General features: G+C 32.9%; 3 protein-coding genes and 2 pseudogenes across 4 annotated transcripts; 4 read left to right on the forward strand and 1 right to left on the reverse strand.

Annotated features, from left to right (window-relative positions):
* Positions 1–1,402: 1,402 nt before the first annotated feature.
* LOC112027890 (dehydration-responsive element-binding protein 2A-like) lies at positions 1,403–2,711 on the forward strand. Its single transcript, XM_065761236.1, has one exon. The coding sequence runs from the start codon at positions 1,744–1,746 to the stop codon at positions 2,569–2,571; it is 828 nt and encodes a 275-aa protein (XP_065617308.1). The 5' UTR covers positions 1,403–1,743; the 3' UTR covers positions 2,572–2,711.
* A 1,557-nt stretch (positions 2,712–4,268) lies between these two features.
* LOC112027880 (probable indole-3-pyruvate monooxygenase YUCCA9) lies at positions 4,269–5,838 on the forward strand (annotated as a pseudogene).
* Positions 5,839–7,673: 1,835 nt separating this feature from the next.
* Positions 7,674–8,629, forward strand: LOC136062320 (pentatricopeptide repeat-containing protein At4g16470-like; annotated as a pseudogene).
* An 834-nt stretch (positions 8,630–9,463) lies between these two features.
* On the forward strand, positions 9,464–10,872 carry LOC112027903 (probable glutathione S-transferase). Its single transcript, XM_024060549.2, has 2 exons — positions 9,464–9,831; positions 10,320–10,872. Exons 1-2 carry the CDS (start codon positions 9,523–9,525, stop codon positions 10,677–10,679), a joined length of 669 nt encoding a protein of 222 aa, XP_023916317.1. The 5' UTR covers positions 9,464–9,522; the 3' UTR covers positions 10,680–10,872.
* Positions 10,873–11,353: 481 nt separating this feature from the next.
* On the reverse strand, positions 11,354–18,630 carry LOC112027871 (glutaredoxin-C5, chloroplastic). Of its 2 annotated transcripts, XM_065761244.1 has the most exons (6): positions 18,168–18,630; positions 17,903–17,976; positions 15,885–15,959; positions 12,488–12,514; positions 12,287–12,368; positions 11,354–11,798 (listed from the first exon to the last, which is right to left on the reverse strand). In XM_065761244.1, the coding sequence occupies exons 1-5, from the start codon at positions 18,434–18,436 to the stop codon at positions 12,295–12,297; spliced, it is 519 nt and encodes a 172-aa protein (XP_065617316.1). In that variant the 5' UTR covers positions 18,437–18,630; the 3' UTR covers positions 11,354–11,798; positions 12,287–12,294. The 2 variants fall into 2 exon arrangements, with proteins under 2 accessions (XP_065617316.1, XP_023916285.1); XM_024060517.2 differs by lacking the exon at positions 12,287–12,368 and having other exon boundaries at positions 18,168–18,624.
* Positions 18,631–25,498: the final 6,868 nt, after the last annotated feature.

Consider the following 25,498-nt stretch of genomic DNA (forward strand, 5'->3'; position numbering starts at 1 on the left):
ACATAATAGTAGTGGTAATTAGATAATTATAGTGTTACACATTGTGTTTAAAGGGTACACAATTGGAATCGTGTTTTTGTGTTTACAGTTATAATTGTGAAATGAAAACAAGATTTTAGTTTTAATTGTGAACGCCATTTCATGATTATAACTAAAATCATGTTTTCAAAACATAATTCCAGTTTAAGTGTGTAGTGTATAACTCATCACGTGCAATAATAATTAATGTTTATATAATATCGTGCCTACTAGGCCCCCCATCCACGTTTTGCGTTTTGCTGCTTTTTCTTTTTTTTTTTTTTTTTTTTTCCGGAAAGTGAATAGTAAAATCACATGATTTTACTGTTCAAGGAGACAAAAATACTGTTCATACACTGTTTGACACTGTTCACGCACTAAAAAATATTAAAAATGGGTCCCACGGTACTATTTACACATTTAAAAATTATTTTACTACAGTATTTTCAGTTTTCAGTTTTCAGTTTCAGCAACAATAAGTTCAATCCAAACGGACCCATAATATCAAGAATGTTCAAAACCGACAAAGATGGAATGATTTTGCCATTTATTTTATATCAGCAAACGTGTCACAAGTTGTATAGTATGATTTTTGACAATTTTTTTATGAAATTATTTTTTTCCATTTGAATAATTCATTATTAAGTTTTATTTATTTTTTTTTTTTTTATGAAACAAATGACAAGTAATTTAATAATTATTAAGGTAATTTATTTTAAAAAAAAATTTACTACTCAAGTTCAAAAAATTAAAATGTTACTTTAACTAAAATCAGTTTCAAGAATTTTAAAAAAAAAATTAGTATTTCTCTGATGTACAAATCACGTAAGTAATATGTTAAATAAATAAAAGAAATATTCGGACTTAAAAAAATAAAAATAAAACAGAGCAACAAAACAAGCGGGAACCCTATAAATACCTTAGATTCATAACGGCTCTTTCTCATTCAAAAAGCTCTCTGAAATTTCTCTCTCTCTCTCTCTCTCTCTCTCTCACATTCAAAAAGCTCTCTGAAAGTGCTCTCTCTCTCTCTCTCTCTCTCAAACACAAACACGCCAATTTCTCAAGGAGAAAGCTTCTTCCACTGACTCAGACTCAGACTGAGAGGTACCGATTTCTAGACTATACTTTTCTTTTCCGTTTTGGGTTTTTTTTTTTATTTTTTTTTTTTCTGGGGTTTGTGATTTTTTTCTGTTTTGATTCTTTTGAAAAATTCATTATTGTTACTTGAATATTAGGGTTTCATATTGGGTTTTTCGTTGATTGTGGGGGAAATATTCTGTTGGGGTTTTTCTTGATTATTTTTTTAGGGTTTGAATTTTCTGGGGTTTGATATAGAAGTGTTTGATTTTTTTTTTTTTTTTTTTTTTTTTTTTTTCCTGGGGCTTGTGATTCTTTTCTGTTTTGATTCTTTTGAAAAATTCATTATTGTTACTTGAATATTAGGGTTTCATATTGGGTTTTTCGTTGATTGTGGGAAAAATATTCTGTTGGGGATTTTCTTGATTATTTTTTTAGGGTTTGAATTTTCTGGGGTTTGATATAAAAGTGTTTGTGTTATTTCGGATTAGGAAATTCAGTTTCCTTTTCCGTTTGGGGTTTTTGATTGTTGTGGAAGAGGGTTTGTGATTTCGGAAATTCATTCCACGTTTTTACTTCAATCTTGGTGTTTCTGGAATTTTTGTTGAGAGGGTGCATTATTGGAATTGTCTGGAAAGGTTTCACATGGTCATGGACAATCCTGATCAGAAGAAGAGGAAGAGGAAGAATAGTAGAGACTCTGTGTCTGTGGCTGAGACACTGGCGAAGTGGAAAGAAAAAAATACTGCCCAGTTTTTGTCTTGTGGGGCTCCTAAAGTTCAAGCCAAAGGGTCAAAGAAAGGTTGTTGTATGAAAGGAAAAGGGGGACCTGAAAACTCACTGTGCCATTACAGAGGGGTTAGGCAGCGGACATGGGGTAAGTGGGTGGCGGAGATTCGTGAGCCAAATGGCGGAAAAAAACTCTGGCTAGGGACTTTTGAGACTGCCATTGATGCTGCATCCGCGTATGACAAAGCTGCTTCAACAATGTATGGTTCCTCTGCTCGGCTTAACTTTCCAGATATCACAAGTCACACATCTCCAATGGAATCTGTGAAGGATTGCTGCTGGACTTCCTCTGAATCGGTCCCTTATTCAATGGGAAGTCCTGTGGGATCTGAATCCACAACTGCGGCAAACCCTTCTGAGTTTTGTGCTGATGAGGATGCACTGTATTATCCTGTCACTGAAGCCGACATGCCAAGTTTGGTGGGGACAGAGGCTGAGGGTGAGTCTACTGGTGTGTCTGAGTTTTGTGCTGATGAGGGTACTCTGTATTATCCTGTCACAGAAGCTAAGGATGAGTCTACAAACTATTTTGGGGATAATGGACAGGAGAACTTGCTGGACTGTTCAGAAAATGAAAATTTTATGTATGAAATTATGGCTCTATTAAATGATCCTGTTGGCAACACAGATTCAGTGCTGGGTTTTGGTTATGATGCTGATCAACTTGGATTGGGGAAATTTTAGCAGGCTCTTTAACAGTATGCCACTTATACCACTTATGCCACTTATACCACTTATTGGAGTGAGCTTTTAAAGGTTTAGACTTCGTGTAAATGTCTAGTTTTGGTCGGTATTAGTACACTTGTCAAAAAATTTTGGTAGGGTATTTTTATTCGCTTACTGATTCTGTGTTAAGGTTTATACTTCATGTAAATGTCTAGTTTTGGTCAGTATTACTATTAGTACTGTTAGTTATCACTTATCAAAAAGTTTTGGTAGGATATTTGCATTTGCATGCTGGATTCTGTTTTGAGGTTTAGCCTTCATGTAAATGACTAGTTTTGGTCGGTAATAGAATTACTTATCAACAAATTTTGGTAGCATATTTGTATTTTTTTAAAAAAAAAAAAAAAAATTCTGGTTTACCATATAATTGTTTAATTTAAAATCTTCCCATTCTTTTGTTCTTCCCCCTTTCTCTCTATCTTTTTCCTTCTCAATTGATAGTTTGCTATATGTTTCTATAATTGCCTATTAATATGGTAGAGGTAGTGTCTTATGCTGAATTTAAACTCCTATGGTTGGTGATGCTGTCAATATCTATTATTTTGTTGTTATTATTCAAGTTTGGACTATTCCTGTAAATAATCACCTGTGGCACAGCTTGTTACTAGTGGCTCTTCTTCTATTTGTCTCTGAATTTCTTTCATTTTACAATGGACCATGTGGTTGGAAGTTAGAACTTAATATTTTTGAAATATGAATGATTTCATTCTATAGACAGACAGTTTATTTGAGGTAAGATATTGTACTGCAGAACCCTATCGGTTTAACCTATTGATTTAAAATGACAATGCACATAAAGCCTGCAATGTCAACATCATAGCTAATGCTATCTTAATGGTATTTGGTAGCATAAGTTCTGAAGGATTTTAAAATTTCAATGCGTATTAGGTTAGAAAAATTTAATTCCGCCTGTGTTGGTGCTTAGTGCCATATGTTTTGTTCACAGCCGGTCCCAAGCCCGGAAAAAGGAAGAGGGTTGCGGTAGGTAGCCGCGTAAAATTTAGTCACTCTATTATTAATGGATCCATGATTGTTGACTCAAAATAATTTGGTACCAAGACTTGGTTGTTGTTGTATTAGGTTAGTTGGAATTTATTATTTGAGTGCTTAAAATTTGCATATTTTCAAGGAAGCTATCAAGTGTGCAACTAACATGATACTGTAACAGCAACAATCAAGCCTTAGTCCAAAATTATTTTTGATAATTTTATAGTTGGGAGTGGGGGTATTTGAGCGCTGGGTGTTTTCATTAGAATCTCTAGGAAGCACCAACCAGTTGAGTTACAAGGCTTTTGGCCTAGTCTGAAATTATTTGAGTGCTCAAAAGTTGACATATTTTTTCCAACATATTCTAACAAAAATTGATTTTGGATTTTTGTTGTATTAGGCTATTTTGTTAGCTTTTTTATTAGATTCATATACACACTTGCATTCTTGTGAGTGCAAGTACTAGCTGTGCGGTGTGGTAATTTAGGCATGGAAGTTTCCCTTAGTCTTTGCAACTACAGTGCCTCTCCATCCTTGGCAGTTTGTAGCTCGGTGAGTACTATTAATTAATTCCATGTAGTGCTAGCTTAAGATAGGGTTCGGACTTAGGGCCGCTTGTTCTAATAGTTTGAAAAGCTTAAGTTGTTGGAAAATAGTAAATTTAATCATTTAACCAATATTCTGATGGCATTTATTCTGTTTCGTTACTGCATGTCTTTTCAAGAGAATTTTGTGGAAAAGCTACATTTGAATTGGCGGTTCCAATGATGAAATGGCGCTACCCCTTTGGCTAGTGGACATTTGACAAGCTCCTCTTGTTTCTATCATGGTTAGTGCTTGGAAACATTGAGAAATACGGGTTGAGCAGGCCAGCAGTTGGGCCAATGCAGCTCAAGAACACAAGGGGAAGACTCCTGTGTTGGAAATTTGTGCATTGGACAAAATCAAATCAGGTGCCATTAAGGTGGTTCTTGATATCAAGAAGTTCTTAAGTGACCAAGTTGAGCTTGTACATGGCGAAAAGCTTGATATTGATTCAGTTGGGGGAAAATGGCTACTTGCTACTGGATACCGCCACAATGTCCCTTCTTGGCTTCAGGTGAGAAGGTTTCTAATTCCTCTGTCTATCTTATTTTTTGGGTGTTTGAAGGGCGGTTTTGATGGTTGGTTTTTAAACAAAAGAATAAGGAAGTTGTTAAGTTGATTTACATGCTAAAAAATGTCAGACGTTGAGCTTATGGTTAGGTATTTATGCCAGTTTTGAATTTGTCCTATTAACTCTTAGAAGCTTCCTTCTATGATTGTTTTGTAATTGATATTTTTTTCTGCACAAACAGGCTAATGTTGTATTGGTTTATATACAGGAAGGTGAATTCTTCTCGAAGAATAGTTTTCCAAAGGCACCGTTTCCAAATGGGTGGCAAGGAAATAGTGGGCTCTATGCAGTTGGGTTCACTAGGAGAGGGCTTTCTGGTGCATCCTCAGATACCATGAGAATAGCAGAAGATATTGGCCAACTTTGGATAGAGGAAACCTAGCAAAAGAAGAGCACAATGGCTTGCCTTAAAGTAAAAGAAAAATAATGACATTGTATAAACACACAAAGAAAGAAACAGATAGCACAGGGTTAGAGCCCTCTCTGAAGGCCCAAGTTTTCAGATGTTTTGGGCATTTTGCAAACCGAGGATGATGAGGTTTCTTCTTCTTGTTACCTTCTCTTTTTTGTTGTTGTTGTTGTTGTTGTCTAGCATATTCGATAATGAAGTCAAATGACAAAAACTCCTTTTTTCACTTTTATATTTTGTATGTTGCCTTGTATCTCTATTCTAGTTTCAAATCAAGAAAGCCTTGATAGCACATAGCAGAATAGTTAACATTATTTGTACTTTTCCTAGTACGTTGTCAGATCAAACGTGAGAATCTCCTTCACTTCAATTTTAATAAGAGACTGTAGTTGAGCTAAATTAGAACCAACTTAAAGCTTCAGAGTTGAAATAGTAACAAAAAAGGCAGAGAGGTGTGCAGTCACTTTTCCCTAGGATTAAATGGATCCCAAACTATAAGATTATTGTTCTTACTGCCTAGCTTGAGGCATAAACCCAGATTATCGAAACTTTGTATAAACTCAAGTCATTTTATCTTGATTAATGTCGCCATAGAGTAATTACTAATTAGAGAAGTAATAAATGTAAAGGAAACTTTGCATCAAAGGGGTAAAATTGTATATTTACCACCCAAAAAAAAAAAAAAAAAAAAAAAGGTGTAAAACACATCTATCAAAATCTATAAACCACTGATAAGGTTATGCAATGGATTGCTAATAATTTTGTTATGCATAGATATGGGTAAAGATGATGTAGTGGATTCCTAACAATTAGATTTTGCATTTGCTGATAAGCAAAATTATTGTTGAAACTTGAAAACATACCATTATGTAGTAGAATATGGGTTTAAGTGATAACCTGGTAGTAATGGCATCTGTAATAATGTCTGATGTCTATAGTTCGAACCCCATGTCCCCCCTTCCCCAAATCCTTTCCATGCAACCACACAATTTTCCTTCCCCTAAAACCCGCAACCTTTTCTCCTACTTGTTCCATTCATTCAATCCAAAGTTGTGGCGTGCACGTGGAGCTGCTGACTCTTCCTTTGTCTTCCGGAGAGATTCATGTGATCGTTGGCCTCATGTTCGACGGAAAAACCACCAACCTTCTTTGCAGAATTGAATCTGAGAGCAGCAATGGCAGGTTTGTGAACCTTCACTAGTTTTACTTACTTTCTTTATGTGTGTTATATACATGCTTGAAATTTATGTGGGTTGTGGATAAAATTTTAGCTCGTTTTGGTGGATGGTGTTTTTTTTTTAGCCCGTTTTATGTGGTCGTTGTTGTTTTAGTGTCAACTGTCAAACATGAGATCTTTTAGGTTCAGTGCAGAATTGGGTAGTTTAACTATTTGTATGGAAATGTACCCTATTTAAATTTATGTATTGTAATTGATCTTGAGCTTGCATTTACGTGAGTTGTTTTTAAGATTGTTGCTTTTATGGTGGACAGTGTTGTTATTATGCCAAATATGAGATGTCTTAGGTGCAGCAGTGTTGATTGGAATTATGCTGCTTTTATATGCATATTTATGTATGCTTTATGATTGAATTTTGCGGGTTGTTGATAACTTTTTTTGGGTGGGTGGGCGGGCAGTATTGTTTTTGTGCTGAAAGAATTATGCTGCTTTTATATGCATATTTATGTATGCTTTATGATTGAATTTTGCGGGTTGTTGATAACTTTTTTTGGGTGGGTGGGCGGGCAGTATTGTTTTTGTGCTGAAGATGAGATCTTTAGATTCAGTGGTGAATTAGGTAGTATGAATATTTGACTGTCTGAATGGAATTTTTCCATTCTTACATACATTTTTATATGTATGTAAGTATTATAATTGAATTTGAGCTTGAATTCATGCAGGTTGTTGATAAAATGCTGCATTTATTTGGTGGGGAGTATATTTTCTGTGCCAAATGTGAGATCCTTAGGTTGAATAGTGAATTGGGAAATTTGAATATTTGGCAATTTGAATGGAATTTTCCATTACTATATACATACTTATGTATGTAATGTGATTTTTGTAAAGATCAAGGTTTGATGGAATTGACATGCGTAATTGCATATATTATTTTTAGAATTGGGAAAGAGTAGATCTTAGGTTGAATAGTGAATTGGGAAATTTGAATGGAATTTTCCATTACTATCTACATACTTATGTATGTAATGTGATTTTTGTAAAGATCAAGGTTTGATGGAATTGACATGCGTAATTGCATATATTATTTTTAGAATTGGGAAAGAGTAGATTTTGGCAATGTACTGGTTCAATTGATGGAATGTGATTATCACCAGCTTTCAGGTTGAGCCTTACAAGAGCTACCTCCAATTGGATAAAACATTAAAGGGTCTTTGTATTTCGGGAAGATTGAGGGAAGCTGTGGGACTGTTGTGCACTACTGGAGTGCGAGTGGAACCAAGAACCTATGCTCTTCTATTGCAGGAATGCATATTTGCAGGAATGCATATTGATGGAATGTGATTATCACCAGCTTTCAGGTTGAGCCTTACAAGAGCTACCTCCAATTGGATAAAACATTAAAGGGTTTTTGTATTTCGGGAAGATTGAGGGAAGCTGTGGGACTGTTGTGCACTACTGGAGTGCGAGTGGAACCAAGAACCTATGCTCTTCTATTGCAGGAATGCATATTTGTAAAAGAGTATACGAAGTGGAGAAGAATCCATGCACTAATGGTTGTTGTTGGATATGATCCCAGTGATATTGTATGTGAAATCAGGGGATCTAGGAACTGCTCACGTTCTATTTGATAATTTGCAGGAGAAAAGCTTGGTTTCATGGAATGCAATGATTGCAGGGTATGTGCAAAAGGGGCTTGAAGAAGTGGGGTTAAATCTTTATTACAAGATGAGACAGACTGGTTTTATTCCAGACCAGTATACCTTTGCATCAGTGTTCAGAGCTTGTGCCACTTTAGCAACACTCGAGCATGGGAAACAGGCCCATGGTGTCATGATCAAGAGTCAAATTAGGGAAAATGTGGTAGTCAATAGTGGCCTTACGGACATGTACTTTAAATGCAGTAGTTTATCTGATGGGCATTGGGTATTTGACAAGTCTTTAAATAGGAATGTTGTTATGCGGACTGCTTTAATCTCTGGCTATGGTCAGCATGGAAAAGTTGTAGAGGTTTTGGAATCTTTTCATAGGATGAAAACAGGAAGGTTTCAAACCAAATTATGTTACTTTCCTTTCAGTTCTTTCTTCTTGCAGCCATCGAGGTTTGCTTGATGAGGGTTGGGCATATTTCTCATCTATGACCAAAGATTATGGAATTCAGCCAAGAGGACAACATTATGCAGCTATAGTTGATCTTTTAGGGCATGCTGGCCAGTTACAAGAAGCGAATGAACTTGGAAAAGCTTGTAAGGAGCACTCAGTGATATGAGGTGCTTTGCTTGGGCCTTGAAGGGTTCATGGAGATATAAATTGTAGATTTTAATGAATAAAATCAAAATTTTCCTAAATTTTAAAGATATAAATTGTAATTCAATCTTTTATAATATATTGAAACTGAAGAAAAACAACTGTTAGTCTGTTACTTGCTAAAGAATTCTTTAGGGTGAAATGCCCCAAAAGAATTATTTAATGAGGAATGATAAATTCTTTTATAATAGTACAACAATTATCTTGATTCTCAAAAATAAATAAATAAAATAAAAATTACAGAATCATCTGGTGAAGAAAGTTTCAGGAAGCACTTAACGGTCTAACCCACTATTTTCTAGGATAGTAGTACCCCCAGTTTTAAATTAAGACTTTATGTGTTCAGAAATTTAGTCTGGCAATAAAAGTTAGCCACCCTTATCTAACCTGTTATATTAACCTAAAACTTTGATTTTTAAAATAATATGATATGAATGTATTGTCGTATATAGAAGTCAGATTAATTTGTGTTTTATTGAGTGGATAACACAGTGCGCGTCATATTAGAATATCAGAGTAGCTAGCCGTCCATATTTGACTGAGCCATCCATATATGAATAGTACTGCTCATAGACTCAGTCAAAGTAAACTCGCTTTTATCATTGTTTTCAAGGCATCCAACCTAACTTATCTAGTAAAACGTAATTTCATTTTAAATAAAGAATGATTTGTACAGTAGTGAACCTGACCTTTAGTCAATAATAGATCAATAAAAAATGACATCTTCTAAATTTTTTTATTTTTTTATTATTTTGTTGAATAAACAAATACTTATTCTAATTGACCAACCATAAGCTTGTAGATAAAGCCAGGGAATCAATTTGACTAGTTATATATGACCTCACTCGGGCAGGAAGAAAGAAAATCTGAGTAAGAATGGAAGAAGTAAAGCTAATAGGATTTTGGCCTAGTCCTTATGTTTACAGAGTTATATGGGCTCTGAAGCTCAAGGGTATCAAATATGAATATTTAGAAGAGGATATATATAACAAGACTGAATTGCTTTTGAAGTACAACCCAGTGCACAAGACGGTTCCTGTGCTTCTTCATGGTGGGAAACCCATCCCGGAATCTACTGTCATTCTCGAATACCTTGAAGAGAAGTGGCCACAGAACCCCTTGCTTCCAGATGATCCTCATGAGAGAGCTGTGGCTCGGTTCTGGACTAAGTTTGGAGAGGACAAGGTAATTCTACTACTAATAATTCAGATTAGCTTGCATAAAATCATAACTATTGCTTCTTTTCTTCTTTATTGTTTTTGGGCTACAAACAATAAAGTCTATGATATAATTTTTTACAATTATTGACATGTTTTGCAGTGACTAATGCATAATAGAAGTGATGTCAAATGATAAATTAAAGTGAAAGTGATGTTGCAATCACAATATATCATACCAGCAATTTGTGAAAAAAAAAAAAATTAAAAATATCGTGTTCTTAGCATTCCTCCGCTACAAATCTTACTTTCTTTTATACATTTGTGAGTTTCAAAAGTATTTCTTTCAAATGTCATTTGACTAAAGATGCAAAAAAAGGAGAAAATCATAAAAGCAAGGTGATTGTCTTTGCACACACAAAAAAAAGTCTGAACAACAAAGAAATTTTTTTCCAAACCCAGATAAGATGGAGTGTAAGTGTTACCTCTTTTAACTTGATGCTTTATGTGATTTAGATGAAAATCTTTTTAAGCTTCTATGTTACTTGTGGAGAAGAACAAGTGAAAGCCACAAAAGAAGTGCAAGAACTTATGAGAATCCTAGAAGAGCATGGTCTTGGAGAGAAGAAGTATTTTGGTGGCAATAAAATAGGATTGGTCGACATAGCTTTTGGGTGGATAGCTTGCTTTCTGGAATTTCTGGAACAAGCAGCTGGGGTCAAAGTGTTGGAAGATAATAGCTTCCCTCGTTTACAAGCATGGATCGAAAACTTCAACGAAATTCCAGTGGTTAAAGAGAGCCTTCCTGATCGCAATGCACTGTCAACATATTTCAAGGGAACAAGAGAATACTTGCTCTCCTCGGCAGCATCATAAGCATCAAACATTACTAACATCAGCTTGGTTTGTAATTCAATAGCTTGGGTTCTCTCATTCTCTGAATCTAATTCTCAAGTTTTGTTATTCTACAAATAAGTTTGCATGGCTGAGTGCAAAAGACATGGCACTGTGACTGGCATTTTACTAGATGTACAATTCTGCTCTAAATGTAGAGGCTTGCTATTATGTAGTTTTTTTTTTCTTATTCTCACTAAAAACTGGCGAGTGATGACTACGAGACCAATTTCTCGATAAAATATGAGAGCCAAATAAATTGATTTTTCCTTCTTTTTTTTGTTGGAAAACAAAAATTGTTGGTATAACAAAAATTGTGGGGTGTTTTCAATTTCAATTTGCAGTTCATAAATTTCACCCCTTTTTCCTAAATAATCTAATAACTAAAAACATAAATCTCATATTTTGTCATTTCCAATACAGGATCCAAGTTTCCTAGCACACTGAAGTAGCAGAAATGATCTCAGGTTGCCATTGCTTGAAAATTTATCCATCTTTAGTAACTTAATTCAGAGTAATCGGTTCCTAAAAATCACATGATTTTTTTTTTTTTTCCAGACCATTCTCTTTATACCCTTACAATTATTCATCCATCTTTAGATATATGGATATCAGTGAATCCATAAGAAGCTCAGCAATTTCATGACCCCTAGTCATTTCTCACTTCCGAAATCTCAGCACAGTTATTTCCTCATTAAACTATTTGGTACTTCTTCCAAAACATGGAATGTAACTTAAAAACCAAAAATAAGAAATTAAATTACAAAGCAACCGAAATAAGTGGGGGGTGGAGGGGATAATAATAAAGTTACATTCAAATAAATGTACAGTTCCAACCACACCCACAGGTACCCTCAGCATTTAGATGCGCATACCCTTCATCAACTGCCAAAATTAAGGATTTTATACGAATTTACTAGCTAAGAAGGTTCACTGTAAATCTAATGCATGATATTTGCAGAGACAGAAATGTGATTTGTTTTCTTGTGAAATCCCAGGTTGACATGAAGAACAGATTCTTTGACTAGCTCTCTGTATTCTTAGTATTAGCTTCTAATAGCAAAGGTTCGAGTTCACCTTTTCGGTACAACTTCACTGTGTCTGCATTATAATAAGCAACAAACGTATAAAAAACAAAATAAAATAAAGGAGAAGAAGAAGAAGAAGAAGAAGAAAGAGGAGAAGACATTCTTCATACTTGTCTTTTATTTAAGAAATATACATGTAAACCTCACGCCACCCCCTCTCTCTCCAAACAAAATAAAAAAAACAACCCCTGAGAGAATTCTTTTAACTAGTGTAACCCATATCTATGGCAGTCATTAGAATGACAAAGATCATTATTGGTGCCAAAATGTAATGCCAGAAATATTAGAAGTGTGGTCAACATGAAATAGATTGATGCATAAGCAGTTGCAGGTCAAGAATTTGGGAATCACTAGGAAGTAAATAAATGAAAATTTTAATTTGGGTGGCCACTATATCCATGAATTTATCGAAGATATAAGAAGAATTTCAGGAACAATATAGAAAAAGCTAAGGGGAGAAAAGGTGAATGTTATAATATTAACTGTCATAGATATGTTTACCTCTATGTTTATTGTATAAAAGACAAGCATGAAGAATGTATTTTCCTTCTTCCTTTTCCTTTTAAGAACCATACACTGTTACCTAAACCAATGGGTAAAAATCAAGGTTTTGAACCCCTTACTTCCCCCCCTACAAAGGAGGAGAGACAACACTCGGCTACATAAACCAATGGGTAAAAGATGATGGAAGAAAACCTGTACCTGTACACCCGCCAATATGATTGCCTCCTGGTCATGGATAACAATAAGAATAAGTATCTATTTTCAATAATATCAATATCCAAATAAATCCATTATAGAAAATACAGCATAAGAAAAACTAATAAAACCAACATTAAATCATATATTTTCCAAATGGCTCTGATAATTTTCCCATCATCAAATAAACAGTTACTAGTTTGAAAAGAAACATACATAAACAACATCAGGTCTTACGTTGTCAACTGGTGCTTTCACATTGTTAAAATATTTTTTCTGGCATCATTTTAAAATTGGAAATTGTCATGATTGATGTCATATCTTCAATGATACTGTTACTAGACAAGGGATCAAAAACAATGGGGTAATCATAATTGCATTCTTTATTTATGAACAAAGGCCATCAGAAGAAAGTCATAGCTCATCTTGTATTGACTTGTAAGATCACAACAATGGACATAATTTGAAGGACAAACTGAGATAAATATCTTGCAATGGATAATTTGCCAAATATTCTGAACGAAAAAGCATCATCTAAAAACAAAAAATGTAATATTCGATAATTATAATACTTAAAGAGTTAAGACAGAACAATATCTATGGCCTAACATTCATGGTCAACAGATTTTTTTTTATGATCTTCTAAATCAGATGACCCCATATATCGTAAAATAGATTAAGATTCTTTTCTTTTCTTTTTTTTTGAAATATTAAATTCATTATGCACTCAAATGTTGAACCATTTTACTAGGGATAAATAAACTCCAATTGCCAGTTTCTTTTAGAATTTGGCAAGTTATAGAAGCCTGAACCCCTCATACATTAGCTGTCAAACTGTGAACTGATTCAACTTATCCCTAGCCAACCAAATTGCAACTACGTTAGAGTTTGCTTCCAACAAACCCTAAAAAGAGTCATTAACACAGCCAAATATTCAATGGTACTTCTACTAAGGCTGTCCTCTGTTGGTTGTTATTTGGAGAGGAGCACATATCTTTTCTATGTTTTAAATTCCAGAGACAATCAGGTGAGACTATTTGAGTGTCCACGTAGTATATACACTTCCAGATCCTGCTTTGACTGGATAGCGGTCTAAAATATTGCTGTCCAGTGTGTTTCACTCTAGCAGCATCCCCCCTTTTTATGGCATGGAAACTCATCAAGGTAGGGCCCTTTGACACAACCCTGAGGAGTAAACCATGGATACATGACCCTACCTACCAGAACCGTTCTCCTAGGGGGGACTCAAACCCAAGATGTCTGGGTTTACAGCTCATCCCAAGAGTCCAACCACTAGGCTACATCCTGACAGGTTCTGGAAGCATCCCCTTTACCAAATGGATCCAACAAATCAGTACACATAAAGCTAAATTTGCAAGGTCCAAATTTCAATTTGAGTTAAACTTACTGGACATAAGATTTGGAACAACAGATGTATCTAAAATGAATACATGCATTAAGAAAAATTTTAAAAACACAAAATCATGACTACTAAATCCCAGTTATGAAGTTGGGACAGAATGTGCACCCTAAAGTCTTCAGAGATATACAACAGTTCAATCAAGCTATGCTTGCAAAACAAAGGTGGAGACTCACACAGGTCAAACAAAGCTAATTTCATAAGGTCTTTAGAGCAAGGTACTTCCATAACTAATCCTTAGAGCGAAAATAGGAAATGCATCAAGGAGTATCTGGGGTGTGAAAGCGATCTTATCTCAGGTAAGGTGGAGGATTGGTGATGGGGAGAAAGTGAAGATTTGGAGTGACCATTGGCAGCCAAAGCCTTCCACGTTCATGGAATCTTCAACTCAAATCATGTTGTCACCAGATGTGAGGTAAGCGATCTCTTTGACCACAGCAAGTGGTGGGGGATAGAATTTTCTCTATTAAGTATTCCAACCAAAGTCAGGTGATCCAAGGAATTCCTCTAAGTGGGCAAAGATCTGAGGATAGGATGATGTGGCCCTACACAAAAGACGGCTTCATTTTTACAGTTAAGAGTGCATATGCTTAAGTAAATAAGTAAACTGGTTTGGGGAAACTTCAAACAGTGAAGAACAGGATGTGGAAGCAGGATTGGAATATGAATGTGCCAAACAAAATCAAATTTTGCATGGTGCGCCTACAAAGCTGAACCTTGCCCACAGAAAGTGCCCCCTAATGGGCTCTGTGTGACATGCTGTATGAGTATGACTGAAGAGTCAGTTCTAAAAGCGATTTGGCAATGTGCTCCAGCTGCAGATGTCAGTGTCCCAGACAGGTTTCTAGTTCTTAGTGCTCAATGTTTTGACCAGGAGTAACCAAAAAGTTCTTGAGTTATTTTTCATAATAGCCTGTAGAGTTTGGCATCAGAAGAACACTCGATGGCATGGAAAACCATCAATACTACCACAAAAAACTGAAACTGAAGCTTAAGAATATTAATTTATGAGAAATACAAGCAAATCAGTGCATGGCAAAGACAGTCACAATACCATAACCGCATGCAGAAGCAGTTGCAACCTCCCAAACATGACTTCTAAAAGATTAATTTTGATGGTGCAATATTCAAAACATTGGAAGCAGCTGGGCAGTAGTAATTATCACAAACAACAACGGACAGGTCATTGCAGCTTTGAGCTCAAGGGAACCCAAAGTCACAGATGCATTAGAAAGAAATCAAGATGATTGCGCTACTGAGAGCCATAAACTTGCGTCTGAACTAAAGATCTGGAATGCTGTCTTTGAAGGAGTTTTGACTGGGGTGATAAACAGAATTAACCAGAAAACACTAAAGAGCTCAAAAGTTGGGCGTAACGCAGATGAAATAGAGAACCTGGTTCAAGGCTTACAATAGTTTTGGGTGGTACATGCTAGTAGATACTGTAATGGCCTGATTGGACAGCAGACGCATTGGCTAAGCATGCCTCAAGTTAAAAACTGTCGTAGTGTGGAAGGAGGAAGCCCAGCATTTCTGCAGCACATTTTTCTCATTGAAATAAAACTGATTACTATCTTTCATCAAAACAAAAAATCCAATCATTGGTATATTCTCAGGATATGCTTGACAAGTTTTATAAAGCTGCATGTCTTGCATTCACAGGAAGCAGTCACAACAGCAATAGGACATGAATCCTTAAGTTAAACTTGCACAATTCAAGAATTTACACCAGTGACATAGCTTATTATATTGGAAATTATGCTTTTACCATTTTTCAAATTCCATATGGGAAACACCCCTACATTTGTGCATATTAAAACAGTCAATGCAAACGTATACTTTTATCCATTTCAAAAATAAATTGAAGCAGTAATCACCATGTTGTTCAGGAGAAGAAAAACCAAAAGAAAAAGAAAAAATAAAAAGTATATTCTAGAAGTATTAGAATTAAATGTTAAGCATTACAAAAGTACAACTAACCAATAAAGACATTCGGTACAGTATGTTGCCCAGTAAGCCTCTCTAGAACCTTCTGCACTTGTGGTCCTTGGGGACCTGAAAGATGGGGAAAATGAATTAGGTAAGAGTATAATTGAACTGAAAGATAAGCACTACAAAAAAGAAATGGATAACCAAAGGTCCATTTTCGTAGTAACTTTCAATTAGGTGGCAAAGAACTAACTAACTAACTATATATATATATATATATCAAACTTTTAGATATTTCTATTCAAGGAATGAATTTGAAAATTTTAAACATGGCAGTCACTAATATTCTCCAACAGCAATATTTGATATATCCCATGAGAAACAACATAATTAAGAAATAGGATCTCCATAGAAAGTTAATGTTAGAATTAATTGATCAGTTGGTGGTAACAAATTGAAAACCAGGTTCCTGGCATCAACAACAGCAGAAATTGCCAACACAGCGCACTGAGTCACTGACCAAATCAATAGGCATTTAAACCCAATTATCACCCAAAAAAAGTAAGAAAGAAGAAAATCCTGATGATATTGAATATAGCATCAGTCCATAACATCATTTTTTATAATTCAATATTGGGAGAGGGGGAATTTGAACCCTAGAAATCTCCTACGGAAACACCAGTAGGTGCTAACCAATTAAGCTACAAGACACTTGGGTGTCCTTATGTAAAACATCATATAATTAAAACAACTCAGCCAATCTTCCAGACACACACAATGACTTTTTTTTCTCCCTGTTTAGGTACACACACACATAAAAAAATTTATTTTAAAAAACGAAAGGGGGAAGGAGGGAGAGGGAACACACAGAGGAACAAACAGAAAAAGTAACTTTCCTTCATTGGGAAAGCTCACTCCTCGTTTAAATTTTGGAAAGAAGAAGACAAAGGAAAGAATTTTTCTTTTTTCTTTTTCTTTTTCTTACCTTGTCTATTATTTCTCCCTCGTCCTCTCAAAAATCCAAACAAAGGGTTAAACATTTCAGTTTTAGATGAGAATAAGGCTTTTTGGTGTTCCAAAGATAAAAATGAGTCGTAGAAACTGGTTCTGTGATTTCTTCTTATTGAATAATCTTACTGTACTCCTTCAAGAAAAATTCAGGCATCAGCTAGCCAAAGTCATTGAACTCTTGATAGTTGAAACTTCTATGCTATGAGGAACTTCCAGAATTATAGAGAAATTTAAGACTCTGGCTTCTAAAATGCCTCAAAACATTAATGCCTAGACATGTCTTAACATATTATATCCGAAGAACAAGCAGGATCTTACAAGTCATAAATTCAAAATGCCTCAAACATCTTGCACTTAGACACACCTTAACATGTTATAATATACCATTTTATGGGCTAACAAAAAGTTACAATATAACTCCACAGATGTATTCAAAATCAGTCTTATAAGATAATCTGCATAAAAGTTGTCCAACTCTCATATATTCAAGTTCTTGGATTGCAGGCTCATTGGGGGATCAAAATAGATGGGAGGAGAGCCTATGTTTCTTGAAGATTGGTGTTGTCCTGTCCAATGTGTACAATATACATGAAAAGGAATAATCTAACATTTGAAGGAATATGGAAGTCAATGAGAGTGATCAAAATGATCATTAAGGTGTTCAGGACACAAGTGCATCTTTTCATAAAAAAATAAATTAACACACAATTAAAAATCTATTCTTTTGTTTTTTTCTATCTTAAGTTAGCCAAGAGCCTTCTAATTGGTGTTTCCAATGGAGAAGACATCCAATGTTCAAATCCCCCCTCCCCACATTGTACATTGTAACTATCCAATTACAAAATACACACACACACACACAGAGACATAAGTTATTGAAACTTTAATCATTACCAATCAACCCTACAGACATTCAACATATGTGGGAAACAACCTACTGGAACTAGATGAACAGCTTACTTTAAATCCATAATATTCAAATGCATAATAAAAACAATGCAAACAAAGATCTAATTTTATTTTTATTTTTTAAAGTTTAAAAGAGAAAAAACACTTACCGAGTTCGTCCAATTCAATGACTAAAGGCTGCACACCAAGTCTTTTGAACAAAGCTTTGACCTCAGAAGAGTACCTTCAATTCAACACAAACCCATTTTAATTTTTGTTTTAAGTTTGATGAATAGCCCATTTTTAGATTTCCCAAAACCAAACAAAACCCACAACGTAAACACAAGAATTAGCATAAAACACTACAAAAATCAAATCAAAACAAAACAAAACAGAACAAAAAACTAATAGCAAATGAGAAAGATATGAACCCACGAGCACCAAGTTTTGGAATAAACAACAATTGGGTTCTCAGCCACAGTCTTCTTCACGCTCTCTTCGAGGCGAGACCCAAAGGATTCAGACATGGCTTGTACAGAAAAGGGTCTGTGAGTTCTTGAGGTTTTTAAGTTGGTTCTGAGGACGCGAGAGTCGCTGAGAGGAATAGAGCAAAAGGAGGACTTTGGGATGGGATGAGAGAGTACGCAAGGAGAATTTACAAAGAGAGAGGCGATATGGTTGAGATTAGTAGATGTGACTGCCATTGTTGTTGTTTTTCGGCTTTCGGCTTTTGGTTGTTCTTCTGCAGCTTTGTTGGAGTTTGGGTTTCAATGGTTTTGTTTGTCGGAGCTTTTTGATTCCTTGTTATGTGATACTTTCTTTGTTGCTTTTCTACTTCCTGTTTGGGCTTTGCACGGTTCGTCTCTAGTTTATCGTATTCAAGTGGGATTCTCCCCCAAAAAATTAAAAAAAAAAGTGGAATGAAAATGCGCAAAGTTTCTCTCTAATCTATATTTTTTTTTTTATATAAATTTTAAAAATCAAACTATTAAATTTCATGTTTCTTATGTTTTTAATATACATATCAAATTTCGTTTAAATTAGATATTATTTAATATTTGATCAATTAACTTATTTTTTATGTACAACTTTAGATCACAAAAACTTAAAATTATAACATTTATTTGATAACATAGTAATTGACCTTTGATCTTCTTGAAACTTTGTAAGCATGCAAGACATAATAAGAACGTGCAATCTAACAATTAGATTTTCAAAATTCACATTTAATATAAAGATATATGACAAGTTCGTAGGGTTTCTCTCCAAACTAGTTTGAAGAGAAATTTTGTTCGAATTCCTTGTTTTGATAGAAAGGGATTAAGCTTAGATTAAGAATTAACAAGTCTGTTACAAAACATCTTGACCTTATCATAGCACTCGATCTCATTCTAGCTAAAACATTTGTACATTGATTAACTTCACGGTAGGGTGTGCTTTATCTGTCTGCATTTAGACAATAAAGGTTTTATTCACAAATTTATGCTATCTTTATTCATCAATTGGACAACACTCAAAGCATTCAACTCAATAATCAAACTTTTAGCAAGGGTTAGGCCTAGGATGAAAATTCGAGATTTGAAACAATGGGCTCTTTTTTTTTCTATTTTTTTTTTTCCAACTATTAGTTTTTGCACGCGCGCGCGCGCACACACACACATACAAAAAGCCTAAAACTAAAGTTATTCCTTTTGTAACTCAAGTTTGCATCAAACAATCAACATCTACTTGGAACTCAAGTTTGTCAAAATGGGCTACATAACAAAATAACTTTTGATAGAAGTTTTTTAGTAATATTTATTGCAAAAATTGAATATTTGACCCAAAAAAATGAAACATATATATATATATATATATATTAGAAACAAACATATAAGAAGGAAGAGGGTGAATAAGATTCTAACACAAAGATATACTACAAAATTTCACTAAAAAACCATGGTAATTTGGAAGGGGGATTTGAACCTCCGATATTTTCATTAAAAAATAAAAATACCATAATGTACTTACTAGTAGTTCAACTGTAGGGCAATCTAATGTTAACAATTCATATATGCGAATGTGGGGATGGAGATATTTGATTGCATGAGTCAATTTCAACATGGCCTATCTAATAATCGTGTAAAAACTTTTTAACCCGAACACAATTTTAAGCGGCATGACACAATATGACCCACATAGTACGTTATCTTTGGGTAACATAAATACGACTCATTTCAATTTAGTTAATAAATAGATTGTGTTTGATTGAAATTATTTGTGGGTTAATACAGACATAAGCCATTTTAACCTGATTAAAATATATGATCTCAAATAATTATCATGTTTTATATTTGTAAGCACATAAATTTTGATAGGCTAAAATGCACTTTTCATACCTATATTTATGAGGTGTTGTAATTCTAATCCTGGTTATTTTTTTCTTGTTTAACTTTTGTCTTAGTTTTCAGAGATAGGTTCAAATTCATCTTTAGCGTCATCTAACTTATAAAAAATATTGCGTGGAATGTGTTTGGGATATTACACAAAGTAATAATGAAAGAACAAGATTAACATAGAAGACAAACAGAAAATAAATAACTTGGAGGCACAATATCATTTTTCTTAGACAATATTTTCCTCCCACACTATTGTTGCTAAATGGTTATCACAAATTTGTCGGCAAGATACAACCAAGATGTTGAGTTCTATAGATAAAAATTATGGAGAATGACCACAGGATTTCTTGTGTTTTTCTCTAACTTACTATTTCGTGGAGTTAGTTATTTATATCTATAGGATTATATTTCATCAAAAGACATGTATGGAGAGTGAAAATGTTTCATGAAACCTTTCATAAAGCTTGATACCTCTTCAAACATTAAGAATAGTCACTAGAAAATTTGGCAGAAAATCCTGTTTTACGACTTTTGATTGGTCAAAAGTTCCTTTCGATCGATCGAGTGCTCTTTTTGATCGATCAAATAGGAATTGAATAGCGATCGATTCATCCAGATGCTCCAAGATTATTTTCTTACAATTTCAATCGATTGAGCCAAAGTTTCGACCGATCGAAAATGCTGTGTTTCAAATTTTCACTTAGAAAATTCCAGAACTTGAATTTTTTACTTTAACAACTTTATGAAACAATATTCTTCAAACTCAAACATCATTACTACAATCTATTTATGTATATACCTATATACACAACAGAATGCATATAAACAAAAAGTGCACAAATATGAAATATGTATGATTTTAAATTAGAATGAAAAATAAATAAAATAAAATAGTCACCAATTCCATCGTGTAGACACTCAATTTTGCACACATAATTTACTCTTGGAAGATGGCTAAAATGACCATTTCATATAGCCAAAAATCATAGTTGCATTACATGCATTAAATCATTTATTGCATACCATAAAAATGGTCTTGAGATTCTAACGGTCGCAATGGTATGCCCGATTCCCAAATCGGACCGTTGGATTGACAGATATCACAAGATTTAATGTTCACAGTTTGCATACATTGTATGGGGGTGAAGCCGATCACATGTGATTAATTGAAATTAATTTTGATTGGTTAATGATTAAAATTAAATAAATAATGCTATAAAAAAAATTAAATAAATAAATTTTTGTGATTGGTTAAATATTTTTCTTAAAGTGAGATTTGTTGCATGGGATTAAAACAAATAAGCTGATAATATTTAAAGGCGATAGATAATTAGGCTTTTGGGATAATTATATTCAAAATAATTATTTTAAAAATCCTAATTATCACTTTAAAATGAGGTTTATCATGAAAATAACTCTAAAATTTGTCCAAATACAGTTTTAGAGTTGGAAAACACTTCCTTGTTCCCCTTAGGTTAAAGACGTTCGAGAAGTCTTGGCTTTAAGAATTTCTTTCCTATAAGCAAACATATTTTAGATTTCAAAGAGGTTAAACTTCTTTGATTTCTAAAATATTCTTTCATTGAATGGTATATTCATGCAAGTATGTCTCTAATCTCACTCTTTGGTTTATTTCCTATATGATTCTGATATATATATATATATATATATGTTTTGTTCATTGCATGATTTTCAAGAATGTATGTTTGATTTTATTCATTGATTGATACAATCTTGTTCATATTTTTTCCGGCCTTGCTTACATGTTTAATTTGTTGTTTAATAGTTGATTAACATGTCTAGGTTTAAGATTTAGTTCTTCTATAAATTTCAAGATCTGGAATAAACTACTAAAAGCATTAAAAAAAGAAAAAAGAAAAAAAAAACAACAACAACAACAAAAACAAATATGTATTTTCATTAAATACAGATCTAAATTTTTTTTTGCATATAAAAACTGATCTATATTTTCATTAAATACAAATCTGAAATTTTTTCTAAATCAAAACAGATCTGAATTTTCATTAAATCCATATCTAAAATTTATCTGCATATAAAAACTGATCTATATTTTCATTAAATACAGATCTGAATTTTTTTCTAAATCAAAACAGATCTGAATTTTCATTAAATATAGATTTAGAATTTTTTCTGCATAAAAACTAATCTATATTTTCACTAAATACAGATCTGAAATTTTTTTCTGCATACAAAACAGATCTGTATTTTCATTAAATATAGATCTGAAAATTTTTCTGCATTAAAATCAGATTTGTATTTTCACTAAATACAAATCTGAAAATTTTTTTGCATACTAAACTGATCTGTATTTAATGAAAATATAGATTTAAAAAATTTTCTGCATTAAAAACTTATTTGTATTTTCATTAAATACATATCTGATTTTTTTTGCATATAAAAAATTGATTTGTATTTTCGTCAAATACATATCTAAACTTTTTTTTTTTTATAATAAAAAATGTTTTCTTCAATGTAGAATATCACCAAGTTTTTTTTGTTTCTTCTTAAATAAAATTGCAAACTTTGAATCCTTAAAGAATGAATTAATCTTAAATTTGGGAATTTCAATATGTCATTATAATGAATCATTCAAATGGGTTTATAAATGGTCATTTCGAGTCTAGAAGACTAGACTCTGTCTGGGCAGAATGGGTGACTAACATCTTCCCATTCTACAACCTAGCCCTTGAATCTAGATTTTGGTTCGTAGAATGTGTGTTATGCTTTCCTTTTTTAGATTGTAATCTAGGAAACAAAGCCTTGTAATTTTCCTTCTTTAGATTGTAATCTAGGAAACAAAGCTTTGTAATTTTTTACTAGATTGTAATCTAGGAAACAAAGCCATGCATATTTCATTTATTAAATTGTGATTCATTCAAGTTAATGAGAAATTGTGTTATTCAAACATGTACAATGTATATTTCTTTTTCTTTTTTCTTATTTTTTGCAACAAAAAATAAGTGACGACTCCACACATAATCTTGAAAAGGGAAGGCGACGATACCTCACCCCTTTTCTGAGAGCACCATTAGGAGCTAGTTTTCCCGATCTCTCACACATTGCATTGGACACATTATAGATATAAAATACAAGAATATGTAAGGTTTTGATTTTTGAATTACAATGGATATAATTTTGGAGTCTGTTATGTCATCCGGAGTCTTACAAAAAGATATCAACTTTATAATTTATACCTTCCAATCATAGTGGGAAAAAATATTGAAAGCATTTTAATAAAGAAACCGTAGTGAGTTTAGAAATTAAAAAAAAAAAAAAAAAACATTATAATAACATCAAATTCCAAATCATAACTTTCTATTATATTGAATTTTGGCATAAAAAATAGAAACAAGCATTTTCTTTTAAACAAAATTAAAAATTGAAATCAATATCACACAACATAATGGAAAACATGGCTCTCTATATACTTGATTGCTTAACTTTAATCACTTCTCTTCTTAACCAAATTCCCCCATTCTTTTCTTCTTCTTTCCTCTATTCACTGGAATGTTCAACATCATGATCTTTTTTATTTATTTATTTAATTTTTTTTTTGAGGGGATTCATCATCTTGATCTTGGGCTAACCATTAGGAAAAAACTTGTGAACACCATTTAACCATACTTTCCTCATTGATTGGCAATTTATTTTTGCTTTTTTGTCAAAATCATAAATTTCTAATTTAAAGATGGGTTACTTCCATTTAACTTCTTGTAAACATTATATCTAATTTCAATAGTATATAAATAACTAACCTTTAAACATGCGAGTACATATACTTATGCGTGTGCTCAAAGACTCTTTTTTTTTTTTTCCTAAAGATTAATAATTTTCAACCTGTAAAGTTATCACACATATACAAAATGAATATTGCAAAAATGTGCTAAAAAAGACTAAAATTCACACAGTAAAATAATCATAAAATTTGAGGCAACCACCAAAAAAATTATTGGATCCCGTTGCTTTTATTTTTTTCTTTGTTTGACATATCTACCACTTCTTCTCATAGAGTACCTTCCTTCTCTTTGTCAAAAGTTAGTGGTAGTTAATGTTAAAAATTCTCACAATTTTTGTTGTTGTAATTTTTGTAACAAATGATTGGGGGAAGTTTTGAGAATAACACATGCATTATAATTGATAAGCTACAATTTTCCTAAAATTACAAATAGTTATTTATGGCTTATATATATATAGACATACAATAGCCTCCTCACATGCACTTTGCACATGCGATGAAGTTTTATTTATTTATTTATTTTTTTTGGTCTAGTGTCATAATTTTCCATTTATTTCAATTTTTAGATTATGGCACAACCAAAACAAAACAAAACAAAAAACCTTAGAGCTGTCATTTAGAGATATTAAACTATTTAGATAAAATAAAATTAAAAAAAAAACTATTTTTCAATTTTTTTTTCAAATTATGAGAATTTTTTTTTTTCAAATTATGAGAAGTTTAAAAAAAAAAAAAATATTTTGGATAAGTTTGTTTTAAAGATATAGATTAGTAGGAGAGTATTCTATTTTGTAGGTATTTTAAGTAGAGTTGGAGATATATTTTTATCGGGTTATCCATAAGTTTTTTCCCTATTAAACATAAGGTCTAGGAGTGTTTCTAAATAATCGCATAAAAGTCTAGTCTAAGAAAGGGAATTCTCTTATATATATATATATATATATAGAGTTAGGTTCAAGTTACATTTTATGTAATTCTTGTAAAGTTATATTTTTTACACTGTAGATTTCAAAAAGATCTATCAGTTAAAGAAGACATCATTAAATGTTATTGCTTTCAACTTTTGTCTCTCTCATTATTTATTGTTTTTCACTTGATTAAAGGGCACTTGCCATTTTCAACAACCTACTTTTCCAATGATTCTTCCTAAAAAAGAAATTAAATAATTTGAAAAGATTTTTTATTATATGGCGGACAAACCAACAACCCTTTATAAGAAAAGATTTGTGTGGTTGTAATTCTTATATTTGGGCTATATATGCAACCTTTTTAACAATATAAAAAAGAAAAATAAAATCCTCATGCAACTTGGGGATCTTAGATTTGGGCTAATCTGTTGGAAACTTGAAACTTGAAAGTCTAAACAATCTGTTTAAAATTTCATAGTTTAATACAGTATCCAGATTTTATAGCATATAGCATTACTAGAACCGCAAACATAGAGTTTCGATCTTTAATTGTGTCTAATCTTCAATCAATGCCAGCAACATATATGAGTTTTTACCTTTAATGCTTTGTTTTTCACATATTGATTCAAGAATCACAACCACGAACACAGACCTACCGTTGGGCCTTTTGATTTTTCCACAAATCATTTCTTCTTTCTTATTGAAATGAAAAGCAGTAGATTA

Source organism: Quercus suber, unplaced genomic scaffold (assembly GCF_002906115.3).
Source record: "Quercus suber isolate HL8 unplaced genomic scaffold, Cork oak 2.0 scaffold_402, whole genome shotgun sequence".
Lineage (NCBI taxonomy): Eukaryota > Viridiplantae > Streptophyta > Magnoliopsida > Fagales > Fagaceae > Quercus > Quercus suber.

What these genes read in the sequence shown, in the direction of transcription:
- LOC112027890 (XM_065761236.1), top strand. Translation starts at nt 1,744, where the DNA reads ATGGTCATGGACAATCCTGATCAGAAGAAGAGGAAGAGGAAGAATAGT.
- LOC112027903 (XM_024060549.2), top strand. Translation starts at nt 9,523, where the DNA reads ATGGAAGAAGTAAAGCTAATAGGATTTTGGCCTAGTCCTTATGTTTAC. An exon ending in CTAAGTTTGGAGAGGACAAG is followed by an intron (nt 9,832 to 10,319) that starts GTAATTCTACTA and finishes TATGTGATTTAG; the next exon opens with ATGAAAATCTTTTTAAGCTT.
- LOC112027871 (XM_024060517.2), bottom strand. Translation starts at nt 18,436, where the DNA reads ATGGCAGTCACATCTACTAATCTCAACCATATCGCCTCTCTCTTTGTA. An exon ending in TATTCCAAAACTTGGTGCTC is followed by an intron (nt 17,977 to 18,167) that starts GTGGGTTCATAT and finishes GTTGAATTGAAG; the next exon opens with GTACTCTTCTGAGGTCAAAG. An exon ending in TGTACCGAATGTCTTTATTG is followed by an intron (nt 12,515 to 15,884) that starts GTTAGTTGTACT and finishes ATCCATGACCAG; the next exon opens with GAGGCAATCATATTGGCGGG.